Raw genomic sequence first — 19,834 nt, 5'->3', positions numbered from 1 at the left:
AAAGTGCTGGGATTACAGGCGTGAGCCACTGCGCCTGGCCAACGCTGCTTAATTTCTAAATACTCATTGTTATAGTCTGAATTTTTTGTGTCCCCCCGCAAAAATGTACATGTTGAAACCTAACTCTGATGGTGATGGTGTTAAAAGATGGAGCCTTTAGGAGGTGATTAGGCAGAGCCTTCATGAATGGGATTAGTGTCCTTATAAAAAAGGGCCAAAGGAGCTTGTTTGTCCCTTCTGCCAAATAAGGACACACAGAAGGCACCATTTATGAGGCACAGGTCATCATCAGACACCAAATCCGCTGACGTCTTGCTCTTGGACTTCCCAGTCTCTAAAACCGCGAGCACTAAATCTCTGCTAAGTTCCCTAGCCTAAGATTTTAGAAGGACCAATGAACTAAGACACACACATTTATATACTTGAACATATTTAAATATAACCTGTATATTGTCTAACTACAACAGATTAAAAAATATTGATTCTTTTACGTTAAGCAAAGTACAGATTTGGGATCTTTGTACATTCTACAAATGAGAGAAACTACAGGCTGAATACTCTAAATCAAGACATCACTCATAAGAACTCAAGTGAAAATGTAATCAGTGAAAATTCTATCAACTTGGGAATTAGAAGTCTTCAGCTCATAAGAAAATGAAGGAAAATATAAAGGCATATATTAAAAGACTGATTATGTTATAAAAAAACTTTATTTAATCTGTCATAGATCACGTTTGTCTCAGAAGCATCTTGATTAAAAAGGAAAACAAAATGCCTTCTCTCCATCACACACTCCACAGTCTGACCTACGCTAGGGAAATTCCAATACATTTGCCCACTTCAGGCCCACAGTGATTTTGTTCAAGCAACAGAACCATGACATAGATCCCTCCCTGGATTTTTCTTTTGTTTTTTGTTTTCGTTTTTCGGGTTTTGTTTTTTTTTGTTTTGTTTTGCTTTTGTTTCTTTTTGAGACAGAGAGTCTCACTCTGTCACCCAGGCTGAAGTGCAATGGCACGATATCGGCTCACTGCAACCTCTGCTCACAGGCTCAAGCAATTCTTGTGCCTCAGCCTCCAGAGCAGCTAAGATTACAGACGTGCACCATTACACCCAGCTAATTTGTGTTATGTTCTGTTTTGTTTTAGCAGAGATTGGGTTTCGCTATGTTAGCCAGGCTGGATTCAAGTGATCTGCCCACCTCAGCCTCCCAAAGTGCTGGAATTACAGGTGTAAATCACCATGCCTGGCTGAATTTTTCAAACTGATTCTAAAAGAGAGAATGCTTTTGTCTTCTGATGTCAGAACTATTAATACGCAAGGCCCAAGACACATGAAAGGATATCTCACAGTAAATGAAGTATGCCCATCTGAAAGGATGAAGCCAACATGCATAAAGAAGTAGAAATGAGACAGAGTTCTAAAGGTGTTTGAGTTCCTGTATCCAGTGATTCCTGCTCCTTCACAATGGTTTAATAAATAACTAATAAATTCACATTTTGTTGTTTAAGTTTGTTCAAATTACATTTCTGGCTGGGTGTGGTGGCTCACACCTGTAATCCCAGCACTTTGGGAAGACAAGGCAGAAGAATCACTTGAGGCCAGGAGTTCAAGATCAGCCTGGGCAACAGAGCAAGACCCTGTCTCTACAAAAAATAAAAATAAACTTGCCAGGCATGATGGCATACACCTGTAGTCCCAGCTACTTGGGAGGCGGAGAAGGGAGGATCACTTGAGCACAGGAGTTCAAAGCTGCAGTGAGGATGTAGCGAGGATGCAGTGAGTATATGACTATACCATTGCATTCCAGCCTGGGCAACGGAGCAAGGCCCTGTCTCAAAAACAAACAAACACACACAAACACACACACACACACACACAAAACCAGGCCAGGCACAGTGGCTCATGCCTGTAATCTCAGCATTTTAGGAGGCTGAGGCAGATGGATCACAGGAGGTCAGGAGTTCGAGACAGCCTGGTCAGCATGGTGAAACCTCATCTCTACTAAAAATACAAAAATTAGCCAGGTGTGGTGGCCCGCACCTGTAGTCCCAGCTACTCGGGAGGCTGAGGCAGGAGAATTGTTTGAGTGAGCCAAGACTGCACCACTGCACTCCAGCCTGGGCAACAGAGTGAGACTCTCTCAAAAAAAAAAAAACCCAAAAACCAAATTCAGTTTCTGTCACTTGAGACCAAAGAATCCTAAAATTCTTTAAATTGTTCCTTTTAATCATTTAACATATACTGGCTTCAGTTCTCAATAACATGACACTTTTAAAATACATTATGCCATCTGCCGAGACAACATATGTACAGACAAACTGGAAATAACTGAGGCAGGTTAACTTGATATTCACCTACACACCAAAAGTGTCAGAGGAGCACTTGAGAAAAAGGAGGTTATTTAGAAATAAAACAAATGATCAGAGGTTAATCTTCATGAGATTCAGAACATAAAGTCACCTAGCTATTTGCTACACTTGTGGTTGACTATTTTGAGTAAAACCTATCACATTAAAGCCTTAAGTGAGGTTTCTAGAAATGCTGTGGATACTAGAATGGATAAGGGCATTTGAGTTATTGTTCTAGCTCTGTTACTATCTTACTTGCTCTTAAATAATTAATTTATACTTCCAAGGACTCAGTTGCCGTAAGTTATATTAAAGGGACTGGATTTTTAGGTCATTTTCAGCTATAAAATATGATTCTTTTATGGAACATATTTGGAAGTTGGTCATTTTATACTGGACTATATATGCTTACATAAAAAGTAACAAATCACAAATTTTATATCTATTTTATATTAGGAAAAAACTGAGTTTCGTAAGAAATCTAACGTGAAACTTGCTTTTTAAAAACGGACAAAAGCTTTAAAAACACTTTCCTCATTATTTGAAGAAGTAATCGTTCTTAGTTTTTTTTGACTCATTTGCCTTAAACATTCCCAATGCTTTCAGTCATTCCCTCCCCCACAAAAAAGACAGGGACAATGTGAAGTATACTCTACCATATGTAAGCATAAAGGTTCTTATAATCCTTACAATACTTATTACCTAAAAAAAAAAAAAAAAAAAAAAAAAATTGTGTAAAACCAAAAACTTTTAGAAATAACTGCATTTTAAAATATGCTGCCGAGTATGGTGGTTCATGCTTATAATCCCAACACTTTGGGAGGTCGAGGTAGGAAGATTGCTTGAGCCCAGGAGTTTGACACTCGGCAACATGGTGAGACATCATCTCCACAAAAAATTTAAAAATTTGGCCGGGCATGGTGGCTAACACCTGCAATCATAGCACTTTGGGAGGCCAAGGTGGGCGGACTGCCTGAGCTCAGAAGTTCGAGACCAGCCTGGGTAACACGGTGAGACCACGTCTCTACTAAAATAAAAAAAATTAGCCAGGCGTGGCAGCGTGCGCCTGTAGTCCCAGCTACTCAGGAGGCTAAGGCAGGAGAATTGCTTGAACCTGAGAGGTGGAAGTTGCAGGGAGCCGAGATTGCGCCAATGCACTCCAGGCTGGGCGACAGAGCAAGACTCCGCCTCAAAATAAAATTTAATTTAATTTAATTTAAAAATTAGCCTGGTGTGATGGCACATGCCTATGGTCCCAGCTACTTGGGAGGCTAAGGCATGAGATCCCAGGAGTCTAAGGTTGTAGTAAGACATGATTGCAACACTGCACTCCAGCCTGGGTGACAGAGCAAGACCTTGTCTCAAAAAAAATACAAGTTAATTTTTTCAGAGCTGAAAAGTATGTCTCCACTAAGTGCACTCATTAAGTGCAGTGTACAATTAATGAAAAAGACCCATAGGAAGGATCATCATCATAACAAATAAATGATTCTATAAGCTTTCAGAGAGAGAAAGAAAAAACTATATACAAAGAACTGAGAATCAAAACAGTACTTGACTTTTCAAAGGCAACACCAAAAGCTAGGAGACAATAAACTAAAAGAATGCCTTTACAATGTGGGGAAAAAATTATTTCCAACCTATAATTCTACATCTAGTCAAACCATCTAGTGAAAGCTGAAGATTTTCAGCACACCAGGGGTTTCTTGGTTTTTTGTTGTTTTTGTTTTTGTTTTTGAGACAGAGTTTCGCTCTTGTTGCCCAGGTTGGAGTGCAATGGTGCAATCGTGGCTCACAGCAACCTCCACCTCCCAGGTTCAAGCGATTCTCCTGCCTCAGCCTCCTGAGTAGCTGGGATTACAGGCATGTGCCACCACGCCTGGCTAATTTTGCATTTTTTTAGTAGAGACAGGGTTTCTCCATGTTGGACAGGCTGGTCTGGAACTCCAGACCTCTGATGATCCGCCCACCTCGGCCTCCCAAAGTGCTGGGATCAAAACAGCACAGGCATGAGCTACCATACCTGGCCTCTTGGGTTTTTTGGTTTTTGTTGTTTTCGTTTTTTGAGACAGGGTCCTCCTTTGTCTCCCAGGCTAGAGTGCAGTGGTGCAACGACAGCTCACTGCAGCCTCAACCTCTCAGGCTCAAGCAATCCTCTAGCCTCAGCCTCCCAAGTAGTCTGGACTACAAGCGCACACCACCAGGCCTGGCTATTTTTTTTTTTTTTTTTTAATTATTTTTAGTAGAAACATCTCACCATGTTGCTCAGGCCAGTCTTCCCACTTGAGCTCCAGCAATCCTCTTACCATGGCCTCCCAAAGTACTAGGATTACAGGAATGAGCCACCACACCCAGTCTTCTTTTCTTAACTTTCCATGTATTCTTTGTCAGGAAGCACCAGAGGATATGCACTGTCAAAACAGAAAGCCTAGAAAGAAGCATGGGATCCAGAAAATAGGATCTACATCAAAGAGGAAAAGAGAAATCCAAGGTTGACAGCAAAGGAAACTTCTGAGATGACAGCTGTGAAGCAGGACTAAAATGTTAACAATCCAGACAATCCAGATTGGAGAATGGCAAAGGGGACATACTTATGTCTTCTCTGGGGGAGGAGGGATGAAACTGATATTAGAAGACAATTTTCCATAGGTCTCTGCACTCATGTGAGCAGAAGCACTGACTACCTTTATTCCAGACCATCTTTTCTGAATGTTTATATCAAAAACAGTCTTAGAAGATACTAAGATAGCATATCCCTCTGGAGCAAAGGGCAGACATGTTCACAGACCAATATAAAAGATTTAGGTTTCCTAAATTCAGGGTTCTTCCCTGTAATACAACCCTTGCATATACCAGTTATCACTTGGGCCTCTTCTTATCACAATATGTGAACTGGGGCCTTGGGAACCAGTACAGTGCAAGAAAATGCTAATATGCTGGCTATTATTGTTGTTGTAATAAAGTCCTATGCCTTTGACCTAGAAGTCTCACCTCTTTTGCCACAGCATCCATGAAACTCCCTAGCTAACCTGTTAACTTCCAGATATGGTAAAAATTCAGTCCTTTTGAAGCTCTCAACGACTGATAGATTACTGATAAGTTTCAGTATGTTCATATTAGATTCATACATCCAGGGGAGAGTTTAGAGATGAACTAAAGATAGATTCATAGGTAACTAAGCAAGTCAAAAAATGAATTATTAGTGCCAAGAAAAAGAAAAAATTTGTTTAAGAAGTCTAACTGGCTGGGCGCAGTGGCTCACACCTGTAATCCCAGCACTTTGGAAGGCTGAGGCAGGAAGATCACTTGAGCTCAGGAGTTTAAGACTAGCCTGGGCAACACGGTGAAACCCCGTCTCTATAAAAAATACAAAAATTTGCAGGGAGTGGAGGAGCACGCCTGTAGTCCCAGCTACTTGGAGGCCAAGGTGGGAGGTTGGCTTGAGCCCAGGAGGTGGAGGTTGCAGTGAGCTGAGATTGCGCCACTGCACTCTAGCCTGGGTGATAGAGCCAAACCTTGTCTCAAAATTAAATAAATAAATAAAATCTAATCACAATCCACTCTATGCTTCAGCTGTGATTACTTACATAGATATAACGGATACAATGAATAAATCTAAAAGTTGCTAAATCTACATGTTAAGAAGACAGGAAGAAATACAAGAAAGCTAAGTTACCATTTCTCATATTAAAAATGTCTGAATCTCAAAAAATAGCAATATGGGCATATCACATGGACATATGGAGATGAATACCAGAAGAAACAGATAAGAGTTTAAAGTACTTCTGGGCCTCGCATGGTGGCTCACACCTGTAATCCCAACACTTTGGGAGGCCAAGGTGGACTGATCACTTGAGGCCAAAAGTTCAAAACTAGCCTGGCCAACAGGGAAAACCCCATCTCTACTAAAAATATGAAAACATTAGCCAGGTGTGGTGGCACATGCCTGTAGTCCTAGTTACTCTGGAGGCTGAGGCAGGAGAATCACTTGAACCTGGGAGGCAGAGGTTGCTGTGAGCGAAGACCATGCCACTGCACTCCAGTCTGGGCGACAGAGTGAGACTCTGTCTTGAAAAATAAATAAATGCATAAATGAAGTGTGTCTGGACAGAAGGAAATTAGAGGTAAAAGGGGTACTCATTTTTTGGTTTTTATTGGATATCTAATAAAACTGCAATGTTGAAAATAATCATATCTATTAGATATGGTAGTCACTAGCCACACGTGGCTATGGAGCACTTGAATGGTAGCTAGTGGAAATGCAAAATGGAATTTTAGATGTAATTTTAATTCAAGTTTAAGTCACCATAAAAGATCGATATACAAAATCAACTGTATTTTTATATGATAATTGTAATCTGAAAAAAAATTACAAATTCCATTCACAATAGAAAAAGAATAAAATATTTAGTAATAAATTTAGAAACAGAAGTACAGTCATGCATCACTTAACAGGGATATACATTCTGAGAAATGCGTCATTAGGCAATTCTGTCACATCACAGAGTAAACTTCGCAAATCTTGATGAAAGAGCATACTACACACCTAGGCTATATGGTATAGCCTATTGCTCCTACATGACAAACCTGTACAGCATGTTACCATACGGAATACTGTAGAGAATTTTAACATAATGGTAAGCATCTGAATATCTCAACATAGAGAAGGTACAGTAACAACACAGCAAAAAAGATAAAAAAATGGTATACCTGCATAGGCCACTTACCATGAATGCAGCTTGCAGGACTAGAAGATGTCTGGGTAATAGGAGGGCCTAGGACATTACTGTACAGTACTGTAGAGTTTAAAAACACTGTGGACTTATGCTACACTAAATTTATTTCTTAAATTTTCTCTCTTCAATAATAAATTAACCTTTACTGTAATTTTTACTTTACAAACTTTTGACTCTTGTAATAACAAATACATTATGCAGCTGTACAAAATTTTTTTCTTTATATCCTTATTTTCTCTTTTTTCTATTTTTATTTTCTTTTTTAACTTTTTTTGTTAAAAACTGAGACACACACATATTAACCTAACCCTACACAGGGACAGGATCATCAGTATCACAGTCTTCCACCTCCACATCTTGTCCCACTGGAAGGTCATCACGGGCAATAACACATATGAAGCTGTCATCTCCTCTGATAACAATGCCTTCATCTGGAATCCTCCTGAAGGACTGCCTGAGGCTCTTTTACAGTTAACTTTTTTTTTAATAACTAGGAATAAACTCTAAAATAAAAAGTACAATATCGTAAATACATATACCAGTAATCATCTTTATTATTATCACTGTAACCTTGAACTCTTGAACTCAAGCAGTCCTTCCATCTCAGGCTCCCAAAAAGCTGGGATTATAGGAATGTGGCAGCACCACACACAGCCTGGATAATCAGCTGCTACATCTATATGTGTATCTGTATACCAGTACCACAGTGTCTTTATTATTGTACTTTCATAGTTTTAAAATTGTGATGTGTGTGTCTTCTGCTTTTGTTCTTCTGTAAAGACTAGTAGCGAAGTAGGTTTGTTTACACCAGAATCAACACAAACATGAGAATAATGCATTGTGCTACAACATTACGACGGCTACCATGTCACTAGGTGTTAGGAATTTTTCAGCTCTGTTATAATCTCATGGGACCACCATCATATATGCTTACCATCATTGACCAAAACATTATGCTGCACATGACTGTATGAGACTGAAACACTGAAAACTGGCTGGGTGCAGTAGTTCATTCCTGCAATCCCAGCACTTGGGGAGGCCACAGTCAGAGGACTGCTTGAGGCCAGAAGTTTGGGACCAGCCTGAGCAATGAAGTGAGATGCTGGTTCTACAAAAAATACAAAAATCAGCCGTGCACAGTAGCACACACCCGTAGTCCCAGAAAACTGGGAGACAGAAGCAGGATGACCACTTGGGCACAGGAGTTCAAGGCTGCAGTGAGCTATGATCACACCACTGCATTCCAGCCTGCATGACATACCAAGACCCCATCTCTAAAGGGAAAAAAAAAAAACTAAACACTGAAAACTACAAAACATCATTGAAATAAACTTTAAGAAGATGTAAATGAAAAGACATCCATGTTCATGGATCAGAAAAGTTACTATCATTAAGATAGCTCCCCAAGTTTATCTACAGATTCAATACAATTACTGTCAAAATCCCAGCTGCCTTTGTGGCAGAAATTAACAAATGATCCTAAAATTTATATGGAAATTCAGGGGCTATAGAATAGCCAAAATAAACCTGAAATAGAAGAACAAAGGTAGAAGATACATACATCACAATTTTAAAACTATAAAACTACAGTAAATAAAAACACTGTAGTACTAGCATACAGAAAGGCATATAAATCAATGGAATTCAGAGTCCAGAAATAAAACTATACATTTATGGGTAATTTTTGACAAAGATGCCAAAACAATTCAACGAGGGAAAGAAAAGACTTTTAAACAAACGGTGCTGGGACAACTGGATAGTGACATGCAAGAGAGTAAATATGAACCCCTAACTTTACAACATATGCAAAAATTAACAAATTAACTCAAATGGATCAAAGATCTAAAGGTAAGAGCTAAAACTGGCCAGGCACGGTGGCTCACGCTTATAATCCCAGCACTTTGGGAGGCCGAGACGGGCGGATCATGAGGTCAGAAGATCGAGACTATCCTGGCTAACATGGTGAAACCCTGTCTCTACTAAAAATACACACACACAAAAAAGTAGCTGGACATGGTGGCAGGCGCCTGTAGTCCCAGCTACTCAGGAGGCTGAGGCAGGAGAATGGTGTGAACCCGGGAGGCGGAGCTTGCAGTGAGTTGAGATCGTGCCGCTGCACTCCAGCCTGAGTGACGGAGCCAGACTCCATCTCAAAAAAAAAAAAAAAGAGTTAAACTATAAAACTCCTAGGAGAAAATCTTCAGACTCTGGATTAGGCAATAGTTTCTTAGATATAACACCTAAAAGTATGCATACACACACACACACGCACACAAAACACACAACAAAAACAAAGGAAAGTCCAGGCACAGTGGCTCACGCCTGTAATCCAAGCACTTTGGGAGGCCAAGGCAGGTGGATCACCTGAGGTCAGGAGTTCGAGACCAGCCTGACCAACGTGGTGAAACCCTGTCTTTACTAAAAATACAAAAATTAGCCAGGCGTGATGGCGTGTACCTGTAATCTCAGCTACTCACGAGGCTGAGGAAGGAGAATCGCTTGAACCTGGGAGGCGGAGGTTGCAGTGAGCAAAGATCGCACCATTGCACTCCAGCCTGGGCAACAAGAGTAAAACTCCGCCTCAAAAAAAAAAAAAAAAAAAGGATATCACTGGAAAAAATGGCAAAATGCTAATGGAGACTTGAGGATTAGACAGTGGAAATATATAAATATTATTTCCTGATTGTTATGACTATTTTGGAGTCATAATGGTCAGCAGCCTCAGTCAGGAGGCTAAGGCAGAAGAATCACTAGAACCCAGGAGGTAGAGGCTGCAATAAGCCAAGATCACACCATTGCACTCCAGCCTAGGCAATGGGAGTGAAACCCTGTCTCAAAAAAAAAAAAAACCTTCAGCAAGGTTCAGGGGGCTTTGCACTATTTTTAAAAAATTTTTTAATTAAAAATAAAAGAAATTTTGAGTGATAATGATGTGTAAATTCATCAATTGTAATGATGTACCACTCTAAAGAAGGATATTAATAATGGAGGGGGCTGTACATATGTGACAGGAGGAAGAAAATATATGAGAAATCTCTGTACTTTCTCCTCAATTTCACAGTGTAAACTTAAAACTGCTCTAAAAAGTAAAGCCTATTTAAAAAAAAAAAAAGATAAACTCCTCATTTCACTCAGGTAGGGTGATAATTACATTATTGCTGAATATTTTTAACTGAGGGAAAATTTCCATTAACCATCATTAAATTTCGGCTTATAAATCTACTTTTAATTATCCTGTCAACATATAACATATAATTGACCATATGAAAAAGAACTCTTTCATAGCTGCTTCATGTAAAAGGGCTTGTATATAAATTATGCATGTTTTCCACCATTGCATCTTAAGCTAATTACCTCCTGCATCCTTCATACCAATTAGAACGATTACTGAGTTTTGAAAAACTCTTCATGTTCAATGTGGGAACTACTACTCACTAAGAATAAATAAACTTTAAAATACTAAGCTGAACCTTTATTACATTTATTTTCACATAAAATATTATTTTGAAACAGAGTCTCACTCTGTCCCCCAGGCTACAGTGCAGTGGCATGATCTCTGCTCACTGCAACCTTCGCCACCTGGGTTCAAGCAATTCTCCTGCCCGAGCCTCCCGAGTAGCTGGGATTACAGACACCCGCCACCATGCCCAGCTAATTTTTGTATTTTTAGTAGAGACAGGTGTTCACCACGTTGGCCAATCTGGTCTCAAACTCCTGACCTCAAGTGATCCACCCACCTCACCCTCCCAAAGTGTCAGGATTACAGGCATGAACCACCTGCGCCCGGCCCAAATCATTTTTTTTCATGTTTATATTTATCACCTGGTTAATGATCAAATCCTAAATATCTAGAAAGCATCCAAACTGCAGGATTCTGAAAATATTACAAAAGGTTAATCCTATATGTAAATGTTCCTGAAACAACTGCCAGGCCTTAGACAAACTGCCAAACCAAAAAGCCATTACCAAGACCCAACAACTAAACAAGCAACTACAACTTCCTAGTTGGAAACCTAAGTGTCATAACAGTTATATGTTGTATAATAGACAGTTTGCCTGTGCAGAATAAATCTAAAGTATTATAAAAATATCATTTCAATCCTTATATCATTTCTATTCCCTGTTCTCTAAAACAGAAACTATTTTGTTATCTCTTCTCTCAGCTGCCCAGAAAGGCTTGGCGCACATGGCGGAGATTGATAAACATCTGTCAAATTGAACCATGAGTTTCTGCTGCACATTTTCCTTGGGTGGTCATCATGCCATTTACTACATACTACGGTTATTCGTGTCATGGTCCTATGTCCATTATGGGATTACAAGGCTAGAAGTATCTTCAGAACAAAAATCAAAAGTTCATCGATTTCTTTCTAAATTCCTATGCCACCAGAAATTTCATACAAAAGAACAAAAGATTAGTTGAAAACCAGTGCACCTTTATCTATTAACAAAACTTGCATAAACTGGGAGTCGGGATATATTCCTTCCCATTTTCAGATGGAAAAATGAGCAAAAAATGAGTTACTCAACTCACTTCTATGGTTTGACCAGAGACCAAATCCATCACTTCTTTGCTTTCTATATGATGACTCATTACCCTGTTAGAGACATGCAATGGCTCCAATAAAACCAACTACAACACAAAAAAGTACCTGATACACATGTTAGAGCAATCATCGTAGTTTACTAGCTTAGTTTCAAACTCTATTATATGAAACTCACACAAGAATACAAAGTCCTTCCTAAATAAGGAAAAACTATACAAAATTAAAACAAATTCAAGTTTATAAGAAATGAATGTTTGAATAAATTTTAAAATGCACTATAGCACATGAAGTGGGGCAGCAAAAACAAGGGCCTAGATTTAAGGTCTACTGGGTCCATTTTAACAGCTAGCACTGCAAGAATATAAGATAAAATAAAGGAATGACATTTTATCATACATACCCTCCTTTGGCCACGGGTTTATTATTTTGTCCCTGCTCTCTTTTTCCTCTTTCCCTCAAAGTATTTAATTCACTTCCCTTAAAGAAATTAATTTGTTTCTCTCAAAGACAAGATGTTAACTAAAAGACAACAGAAACATGGAATGAGGAAGAGAACAGCACAAGTTGACACCCCCTAGAGTTAAATGTGGTGGGGGAAAAAGAGTTAATTCAACTCAATGGACTATAAGGAAGAGCTAAAAGCTGTAAGAATTATGACAAGGGAAAATGTGTAACCTCAGTAACGGATAAACCCAAAACACACACCAGTATTTCTCAAATTCTCACCTTCCTTCTCATAGCTGATGTGTTCATTCGGGCAGTAATATGGTATCATACACACTGGTGATACACATGCTTATTAGTCCCATATATTCCCAAGCTGCAGAAATATTTTCCTCTAATACACAAAAAAAAACAACAAAAAAAAACAAAACAATAAAAAAACAGTCTTTTGTGGTTGTTAGCAAAAACCTAAAAAATATACCAAAAACCAAAATAGTATCTGGTAGACCTATCTGGTTTGCACATACGCAACACTAAACTTCTCAAAGATTTAAATAGTTGGGAAAGCACTTACTATTCTAAAATCTCATTTGGATTCAATATAGAATTACAAGCAATTTTCTTTTTCCTTTTTTTTTTTTTTTTATTTTTAGTAGAGACGAGGTTTCACCATGTTGTCCAGGCTAGTCTCGAACTTCTGACCTCAGATGATTTGCCCGCCTCAGCTTCCCGAAGTGCTGGGATTACAGGCGTGAGCCACCGTGCCCAGCCAGAAGCAAATTTTTGTCGAAAGCAAAACTCATCTGATCAAAAAAGAAAATACTGCCGGGCACAGTGCCTTACACCTGTAACCCCAGCACTTTGAGAAGCCGAGGCCAGTGGATCACTAGAGGTAAGGAGTTTGAAACCAGCCTGGCCAACGTGGTGAAATCCCATCTCTACTAAAAATACAAAAATTAGGGTCGGACACGGTGGCTCACGCCTGCAATGCCAGCACTCTGGGAGGCCGAGGTGGGTGGATCACCTGAGGTCAAGAGTTTGAGACCAGACTGGCCAAGATGGTGAAACCCCATCTCTACTAAAAATACCGAATTAGCCAGGCATGGTGGCAGGCGCTGGTAGTCCCAGCAACTCCGGAGGCTGAGGCAGGAGAATCGCTTGAACCCAGGAGGAGGAGAACTGCAGTGAGCTAAGACTATGCCCAGAATTGGTTCCTTCCAGTGGGTTCTCGGTCTCCCTGACTTCAAGAATGAAGCCGCAGACCCTCGCAGTGAATGTTACAGTTCTTGAAGATGGTGTGTCCCGAGTTTGTTCCTTCAGATGTTCAGAGGTGTCTAGAATTTCTTCCTTCCAGTGGGTTTGTGGTCTCGTTTGACTTCAGGGTGAAGCTGCAGACCAGACCTTCACAGTGAGTGTTACAGCTCTTAAAAGGTGGCGCCTCTGAATTGTTTATTCCTCCCGGTGGGTTCCTGGTCTCGCTGGCTTCAGGAGTGCAGCTGCAGACCTTCACGGTGAGTGTTACACCTCAAAAACGTAGTGCGGACCCAAAGAGTGAGCAGCAGCAAGATTTATCACGGAAGAGCTAAGAAGGCACCCTCCACAGCGTGGAATGGGACCCCACTGGGTTGCCACTGCTAGCTCCGGTGGCCAGCTTTTATTCCCTTATTTGGCCCTGCCCACTTCCTGCTGATTGGTCCATTTTACAGAGCACTGATTGGTCCATTTTACAGAGTGCTGATTGGTATATTTACATACCTTTAGCTAGACACAGAGTGCTGACTGGTGCATTCACAAACCTTTAGCAGACACAGAGCGCAGATTGGTGTGTTTACAATCGTTTAGCTAGACAGAAAAGTTCTCCAAGTCCCCACCCGACCCAGAAGCCCTGCTGGCTTCACCTCTAAAGATCACACCATTGCACACCAGCCTGGGCAATAACAGTGAAAATTCATCTCAAAAAAAAAAAAAAAAAAAATGCAAAAATTAGCCGGGTGTGGCGGCAGTCGCCTGTAATCACAGCTACTCAGGAGGCTAAGGCAGAAGAATCACTTGAACCCAGGAGGCAGAGGTTGCAGTGAGACGTGATCGCGCCACTGCACTCCAACCTGGGCAACAGAGCGAGAGACTCTGTCTCAAAAAAAAAAAGGAAAAATAGATATATTTATTTAAAAATTAAATTGTTCTTGATTATTTTCATCAGGAAATACACCATTAGTACTTTAAAGCAATTACTGGCATTGTTGGGGTTTTATTATTAAAGATTGTTTCCTTTCTGTGAATAATATTAATGGCCTATAGTATTTTCTTATAATTGTAAGATGATACAACTTAAGCTGCTCAATAAGACTGTCTCTAAACAAAGTTTAAGCACAAAGGTTTACCATGGAGTAAGAACCAAATGGAAATATATAAATGAATAGTAACATCTGACATTTCAAGCACTATCAAGGATCACTGCAGCCTCTGTGCTCACTGCAGCCTCCACCTCCTGAGCTCAAGGAATCCTCCCATCTCAGCCTCCCAAGGAGCTGGCACACCATCACACACCTCTATATCCAGCTAATTTCTATAATTTTTGTAGAGATGGGGTCTCTCGTCTTTTTGCCGAGGGTAGTCTCAAACTCCTGGGCTCAAGCAATCCTCCCACCTCAGCCTCCCAAAGTGCTGAGATTAGAGGTGTGAGCCACCACATACACCAAGAAACAGTGCTTTAACTAACTTGGACAAAAACTGTTACTTTTGGAAAGGCAGAAAGGGCACCTGATTAGTGGCCAAAGAGGACATGATTTAATTAACATATTATTGTAAGAAGAACCTATATGCAAATAACATCAAATAGTATTAAACCAATCTCAATTAATCAGAGAGTTTTAAATCTACTTCTAAAAACATGTTTTTAAACCTCATTAGTAACTCTGAAGGGCTGGGCACAGTGGCTCACACCTGTAATCTCAACACTTTGGGAGGCCCAGACAGAAGGATGTTTTTGAGGTCAGGAGTTGGAGATCAGCCTGGGCAATCCCATCTCAATTTCAAAAATAAAGATATAAATAGCCCTAGAAATTCGGTCTTTAATCACTCATTTCAAAAGAACGGAAAAAAACCTCAAATATAATGCCTTGTCATTACATGCACATAACATGTTTGTACCACAAACTAACCTGCTCACATTAACTTTTTTGTTTTGTTTTTTGAGATGCAGTCTCGCTCTGTCCTCCAGGCTAGAGTGCAGTGCCGCAATCTCAGCTAACTGCAACCTCCACTTCCCGGGTTTAAGCAATTCTCCTGCCTCAGCCTCCCGAGTAGCTGGGACTTCAGGTGTGTGCCACCACATCCAGCTAATTTTTGTATTTTTAGTAGACACAAGGTTTCACCACATTGGCCAGGCTGGTCTCAAACTCCTGACGTCAGGTGATCCGCCTGCCTCGGCCTGCTGCTTGCTTTCAGTTTTGGCCGGAGGCTCCACTTCCCAATATGCAGGCTGTAATCCTCTACAGGAAATAAAGCTCTCCTTTTTCTTCTTCCACAGATCTCATGGTCTTTTGTTAACGGTATAGACTGTATTATTTACACATGAATAAAATTCATAATTATTCATGTTAATACATTATAAACAAATGCATGATTAAAAAACTAGAAATCATATAAATTTCATGTCAATAAATTTAAACTTCTTTTCTCTCAAAAATAGAGAGATGTGTGTGTACATGTGTGTGTATAAGCATTATATCAAGCCAAGCAATTTAAATTTTTTTTGTCAACCTAGCCTGCTCTTCTAGATTCAGAATAAAAGGTTTTAAAGGAGATTAGCCAGGCATGATGGCACGCACCTGCAATCCCAGCAGTAGTACTAGAGAGGCTGAGGCAGGAGGAGTGCCTGAGACCAGAAGGCAGAGGCTGCAGTGAGCTGAGATCACGCCACTGCACTCCAGCCTGGATGACAGAGTGAGACCTTGTCTCAAAAATAAATAAATAAATAAATAAATAAATAAATAAATAAATAAATAAATAAAAGGTTTTGAGGGAGACAAGGAATCACTATTTAAGCACTATCTCCTGGCAGAAGACTTTGGTACTACATATTGAAAGAAGCTGGCATCCCTTGTTGGCTTCCCCTATTCAACTTTGTTTCGTAGGTTCCTAACAACCTATCTCCTTGCCTTTATTCAAAGTCTTCAACAGATAAGTGGGTAAGGCCACATAATAGCAAGAAAAACAAAAAAATAGTCCCATATTATATGCAATTCAACTTCATTAATTCAAAATTTACAACAAAGACTCTTCATAGAAATCAAAATGGTAACAGAACTAGACTTGGTCCATGAGTTACTTACCACTGACCTCACAGAATGGAAAGACGCTCAATAAAGATTTTTGAATGACCAGGAAGGAAAAAAACATACAATAAAATAAATGGTATGAGTCATAAGTTCATTTTACTCAACAAAAATTTATTGAACACTAAGAAACGAGGACATAACAAGCAAAAAAAAAAAAATGAACATAATTCCTCTCTTCACAGAATTTTAGTTTAGCAGAGTCAGAGGTAAACTTGAGTTGACTCATCTAATTTGTTATAATAGGAATATCTCCCTTGCTTACACCTCCCAGGAAGCTGTAGATCAATTCAGACATTTCATGATCTTCCATTATCAAGTGAGTCCTGCACTAAGTAACTGTAAATAAACTGCTTAATTCTAAAACACCAACCATATGTGGAATATTAGTGTCAATTCTGTTGGCCATATCTACATTAAATATTCTGGACAAATAAAAAGTATTTGCCAACTTTCATTTTCCAGAGCATAAATCTATCAACTCTTCAAATTTGCAAAGCTAAGTTTTCGTTTTGTTTTGTTTTGTTTTTTGAGATGGAGCCTCACTCTGTTGCCTAGGCTGGAGTGCAGTGGTGCAATCTAGGCTCACTGTAACCTCCCGGGTTCAAGCGACTCTTATGCCTCAGCCTCCCGAGGCACTACAGGTGCACACCAACATGCCCGGATAAATTTTTTTGTTTTTAGTAGAGATGGGGTTTCACCATCCATGTTGGCCAGGCTGGTCTCAAACTCCTGAGCTCAGGCAATCTGCCTACCTCAGCCTCCCAAAGTGCTAGGATTACAGGAGTGAGCCATTGTGCCTGGCCCAAAACTAATTTATTTCACTGCCCTCAGACATTTTCTAATAATTACTAGAAAAGATCTAATTTGCTCATTTAGCAAATATTTACGGAGTGCCTATTTTGTGCGAGGCACTGTTCCAGGTACTGGAAATGAGTAAGAGACAAAAATCTCTGCCCTCACTTACCAGGGAGGGAAAACACAAAAATAAATAAGATACACTGTATGTTAAAAGAAAATATGTAGGGGTAAAAAAAGCATGGAAAGATAAGTATAAGCAAGGGGAGAGTGAGCAAGTGGCAGGAGTATGTTATAATTTTACACAGAGTAACCAAGAAGGGGTCACCAAGAACATGATGTATCAGCAAAAGCTTGAAGTAAAAGAACCAATCATGCAACTATCTTGGAGTAGAGTACTCCTGGCAGAGGGTATTAACAAGTACAAAGTAAAAAGGCCCGGAGGCAGAAGTATGCCTGGTATGTTCAAGAAAAGGAAGCCAAAGTGGCTGAGGTTGAGTGAACAAAGAAGGGTACAGGAGTATAACAGGAGATGATGTCAAGGCTAGATGCTGATCGCTTGTGGCTTGTAGGCAATATTGTTTGGTTTTGCTTCAGTTTGCTTTGGGTTTTTTTTTTTTTTTTTTCTCCAGCTTTACTGAGGTATAACTGACAAAAACTGTATATATTTAAAGTGTACAACATGATGACATGATACACATATAAACTGTAAAATGGTTATCACAATCAAGATAATCATTTCTTGATTATCTTTGGTGGGGGCAGGGAGTGGGCAACACTTAAAATCTACACTTGACCAGTGAAATAGTAGCTCACACCTATAATCCCAGCACTTTGGGAGGCCAAGGTGGGTGGATGGGTAGAGCCCAGGAGTTCGAGACCAGCCTAGGCAACAGGGCAAAACCCTGTCTCTACAAAAATTAGCAATGTGTGGTGGTACACGCATGTAGTCCCAGCTACTCGGAAGGCTGAGGTGGGAGGATCACTTGAACCTGGGGAGGTGAGGCTGCAGTGAGCCGTGATCATGCCACTGCACTCCAGCCTGGGTAACAGAAAAAGATCTTGTCTCAAAAAAAAAAAAAAAAACACACACACACACATATATATACACACTGACTGTCTTAGTAAATTTCAAGTATACAGTATTATTAACTATAGTTACTACACAGTACATTACACCCCCAAAACACATTCATCCTATAACACAAATTTGTGCCCTGTGCCCAACATCTCCCCATTTCTCCCATCTTCCCATTTCTCCCCACCTCCCAATGGCCCCTGGCGAACACCATTCTATTCTCTGCTTCTATTCTATGGGTTCAACCTTTTAGATTCCTCATATAAGTGAAATCATACGGTATTTGTCTTTCTGTGCCTGGCTTATTTCACTTACCATAATGTTCTCCAGGTTCATCCATGTTGTAACAAATAGTAGGATTTCCTTCTTTTTATGGCTGAATAATATTCTATTATATATGCAGTTGACCCTTGAACTGTGTGGTCCAATATACACAGATTATTTTCAACCAAATACGGTATTCATCCACATATACAGATGGATGGATGACTTTTCATATACACGCGTTCCGCAGGAGTGACTGCAGGATTTGAGTACATGCAGATTTGGGTATACTTGGGGATCCTAGAACCAATGCCCCGTGTAGACTGAGGGAAAACCGTGCATACAGTACACATTTTCTTCATCCATTCATCCACTGACACGTAGGTTGTTTCCATATATTAGCTACCATGAATAATGCTGAAATAAACATGGGCGTGCAGACGTCTCTCTGAGATAATTATTTCATTCCCTAGGGATATATACCCAGAAGTGGGATATATGTTTGTCCTATTTTTAATTTTAGGGAGAACTGGTTTTTCTTTTTTTTTTTTTTTTTTTGAGATGGAGTCTTGCTCTGTTGCCCAGGCTGGAGTGCAGTGGCGTGATCTTGGCTCACTGCAACCTCTGCCTCCCAGGTTCAAGCAATTCTCCTGCTTCAGCCTTCGGAGTAGCTGGGTCTACAGACACTCGCCACCACACCCAGCTAATTTTTTTATTTTTAGGAGAGACAGGGTTTCACCATATTGGCCAGGCTGGTCTTCGACTCCTGACCTCAGGTGATCCGCCAGCCTCGGCCTCCAAAAGTGCTGAATGACAGGCATGAGCCACCACGCCCCGCTGGAACCAGTTTTTCAAAATGGCTGTTCCAATTTACATTCCCACTGAATACAAGGATTCTCTTTTCTCCACCTCCTTGCTATTAAGTTGTATGAGTCCTTTATATATATATACACATATATATATACACACACACACACATATATATACACATACACAAACATGCACACACATACTGGATATAAACCCTTTATCAGATAGATGTATGGTTTGCACATTTTCTCCCATTCCATAAACTGTCTTTTCATTTTGTGTCCTTTGTGTGCAGAAGCCTTTAAGTTTGATGTAGTCACTCTCATCTTTTCTTGCTTTTGTTGCCTGTGCTTTTGGTGTCATATTCATAAAAACCATTGCCAAGATCAGTATCAAGGAGCTTTTTCCCCTATGTTTTCTTCCAGGAGTGTGTCAGTCCATTCTTATGATCATATGAAGGAATATCTAA

General features: G+C 40.0%; 1 protein-coding gene across 41 annotated transcripts in view; it reads right to left on the bottom strand.

The window, feature by feature from the left end:
- The window catches only part of ABI2 (abl interactor 2), a 151,709-nt gene that overhangs the window by 119,878 nt on the left and 11,997 nt on the right, over positions 1–19,834 (bottom strand). The window contains exon 2 of one of the 41 annotated variants that reach the window (XM_038001689.2): positions 12,361–12,472. The exons of the other annotated variants lie outside the window; for them this stretch is intronic. Within the exon in view, the coding sequence (XP_037857617.2) occupies positions 12,361–12,387 (27 nt within the window). The 5' untranslated portion in view covers positions 12,388–12,472. The remainder of the gene's footprint in view (positions 1–12,360; positions 12,473–19,834) is intronic. 41 annotated transcript variants of the gene reach the window in all.

The sequence above is a fragment of the Chlorocebus sabaeus genome, chromosome 10 (genome assembly GCF_047675955.1).
Source record: "Chlorocebus sabaeus isolate Y175 chromosome 10, mChlSab1.0.hap1, whole genome shotgun sequence".
Lineage (NCBI taxonomy): Eukaryota > Metazoa > Chordata > Mammalia > Primates > Cercopithecidae > Chlorocebus > Chlorocebus sabaeus.
The sequence above is the reverse complement of the archived record's forward strand: the minus strand, read 5'-3'. Positions and strand labels throughout refer to the sequence as shown.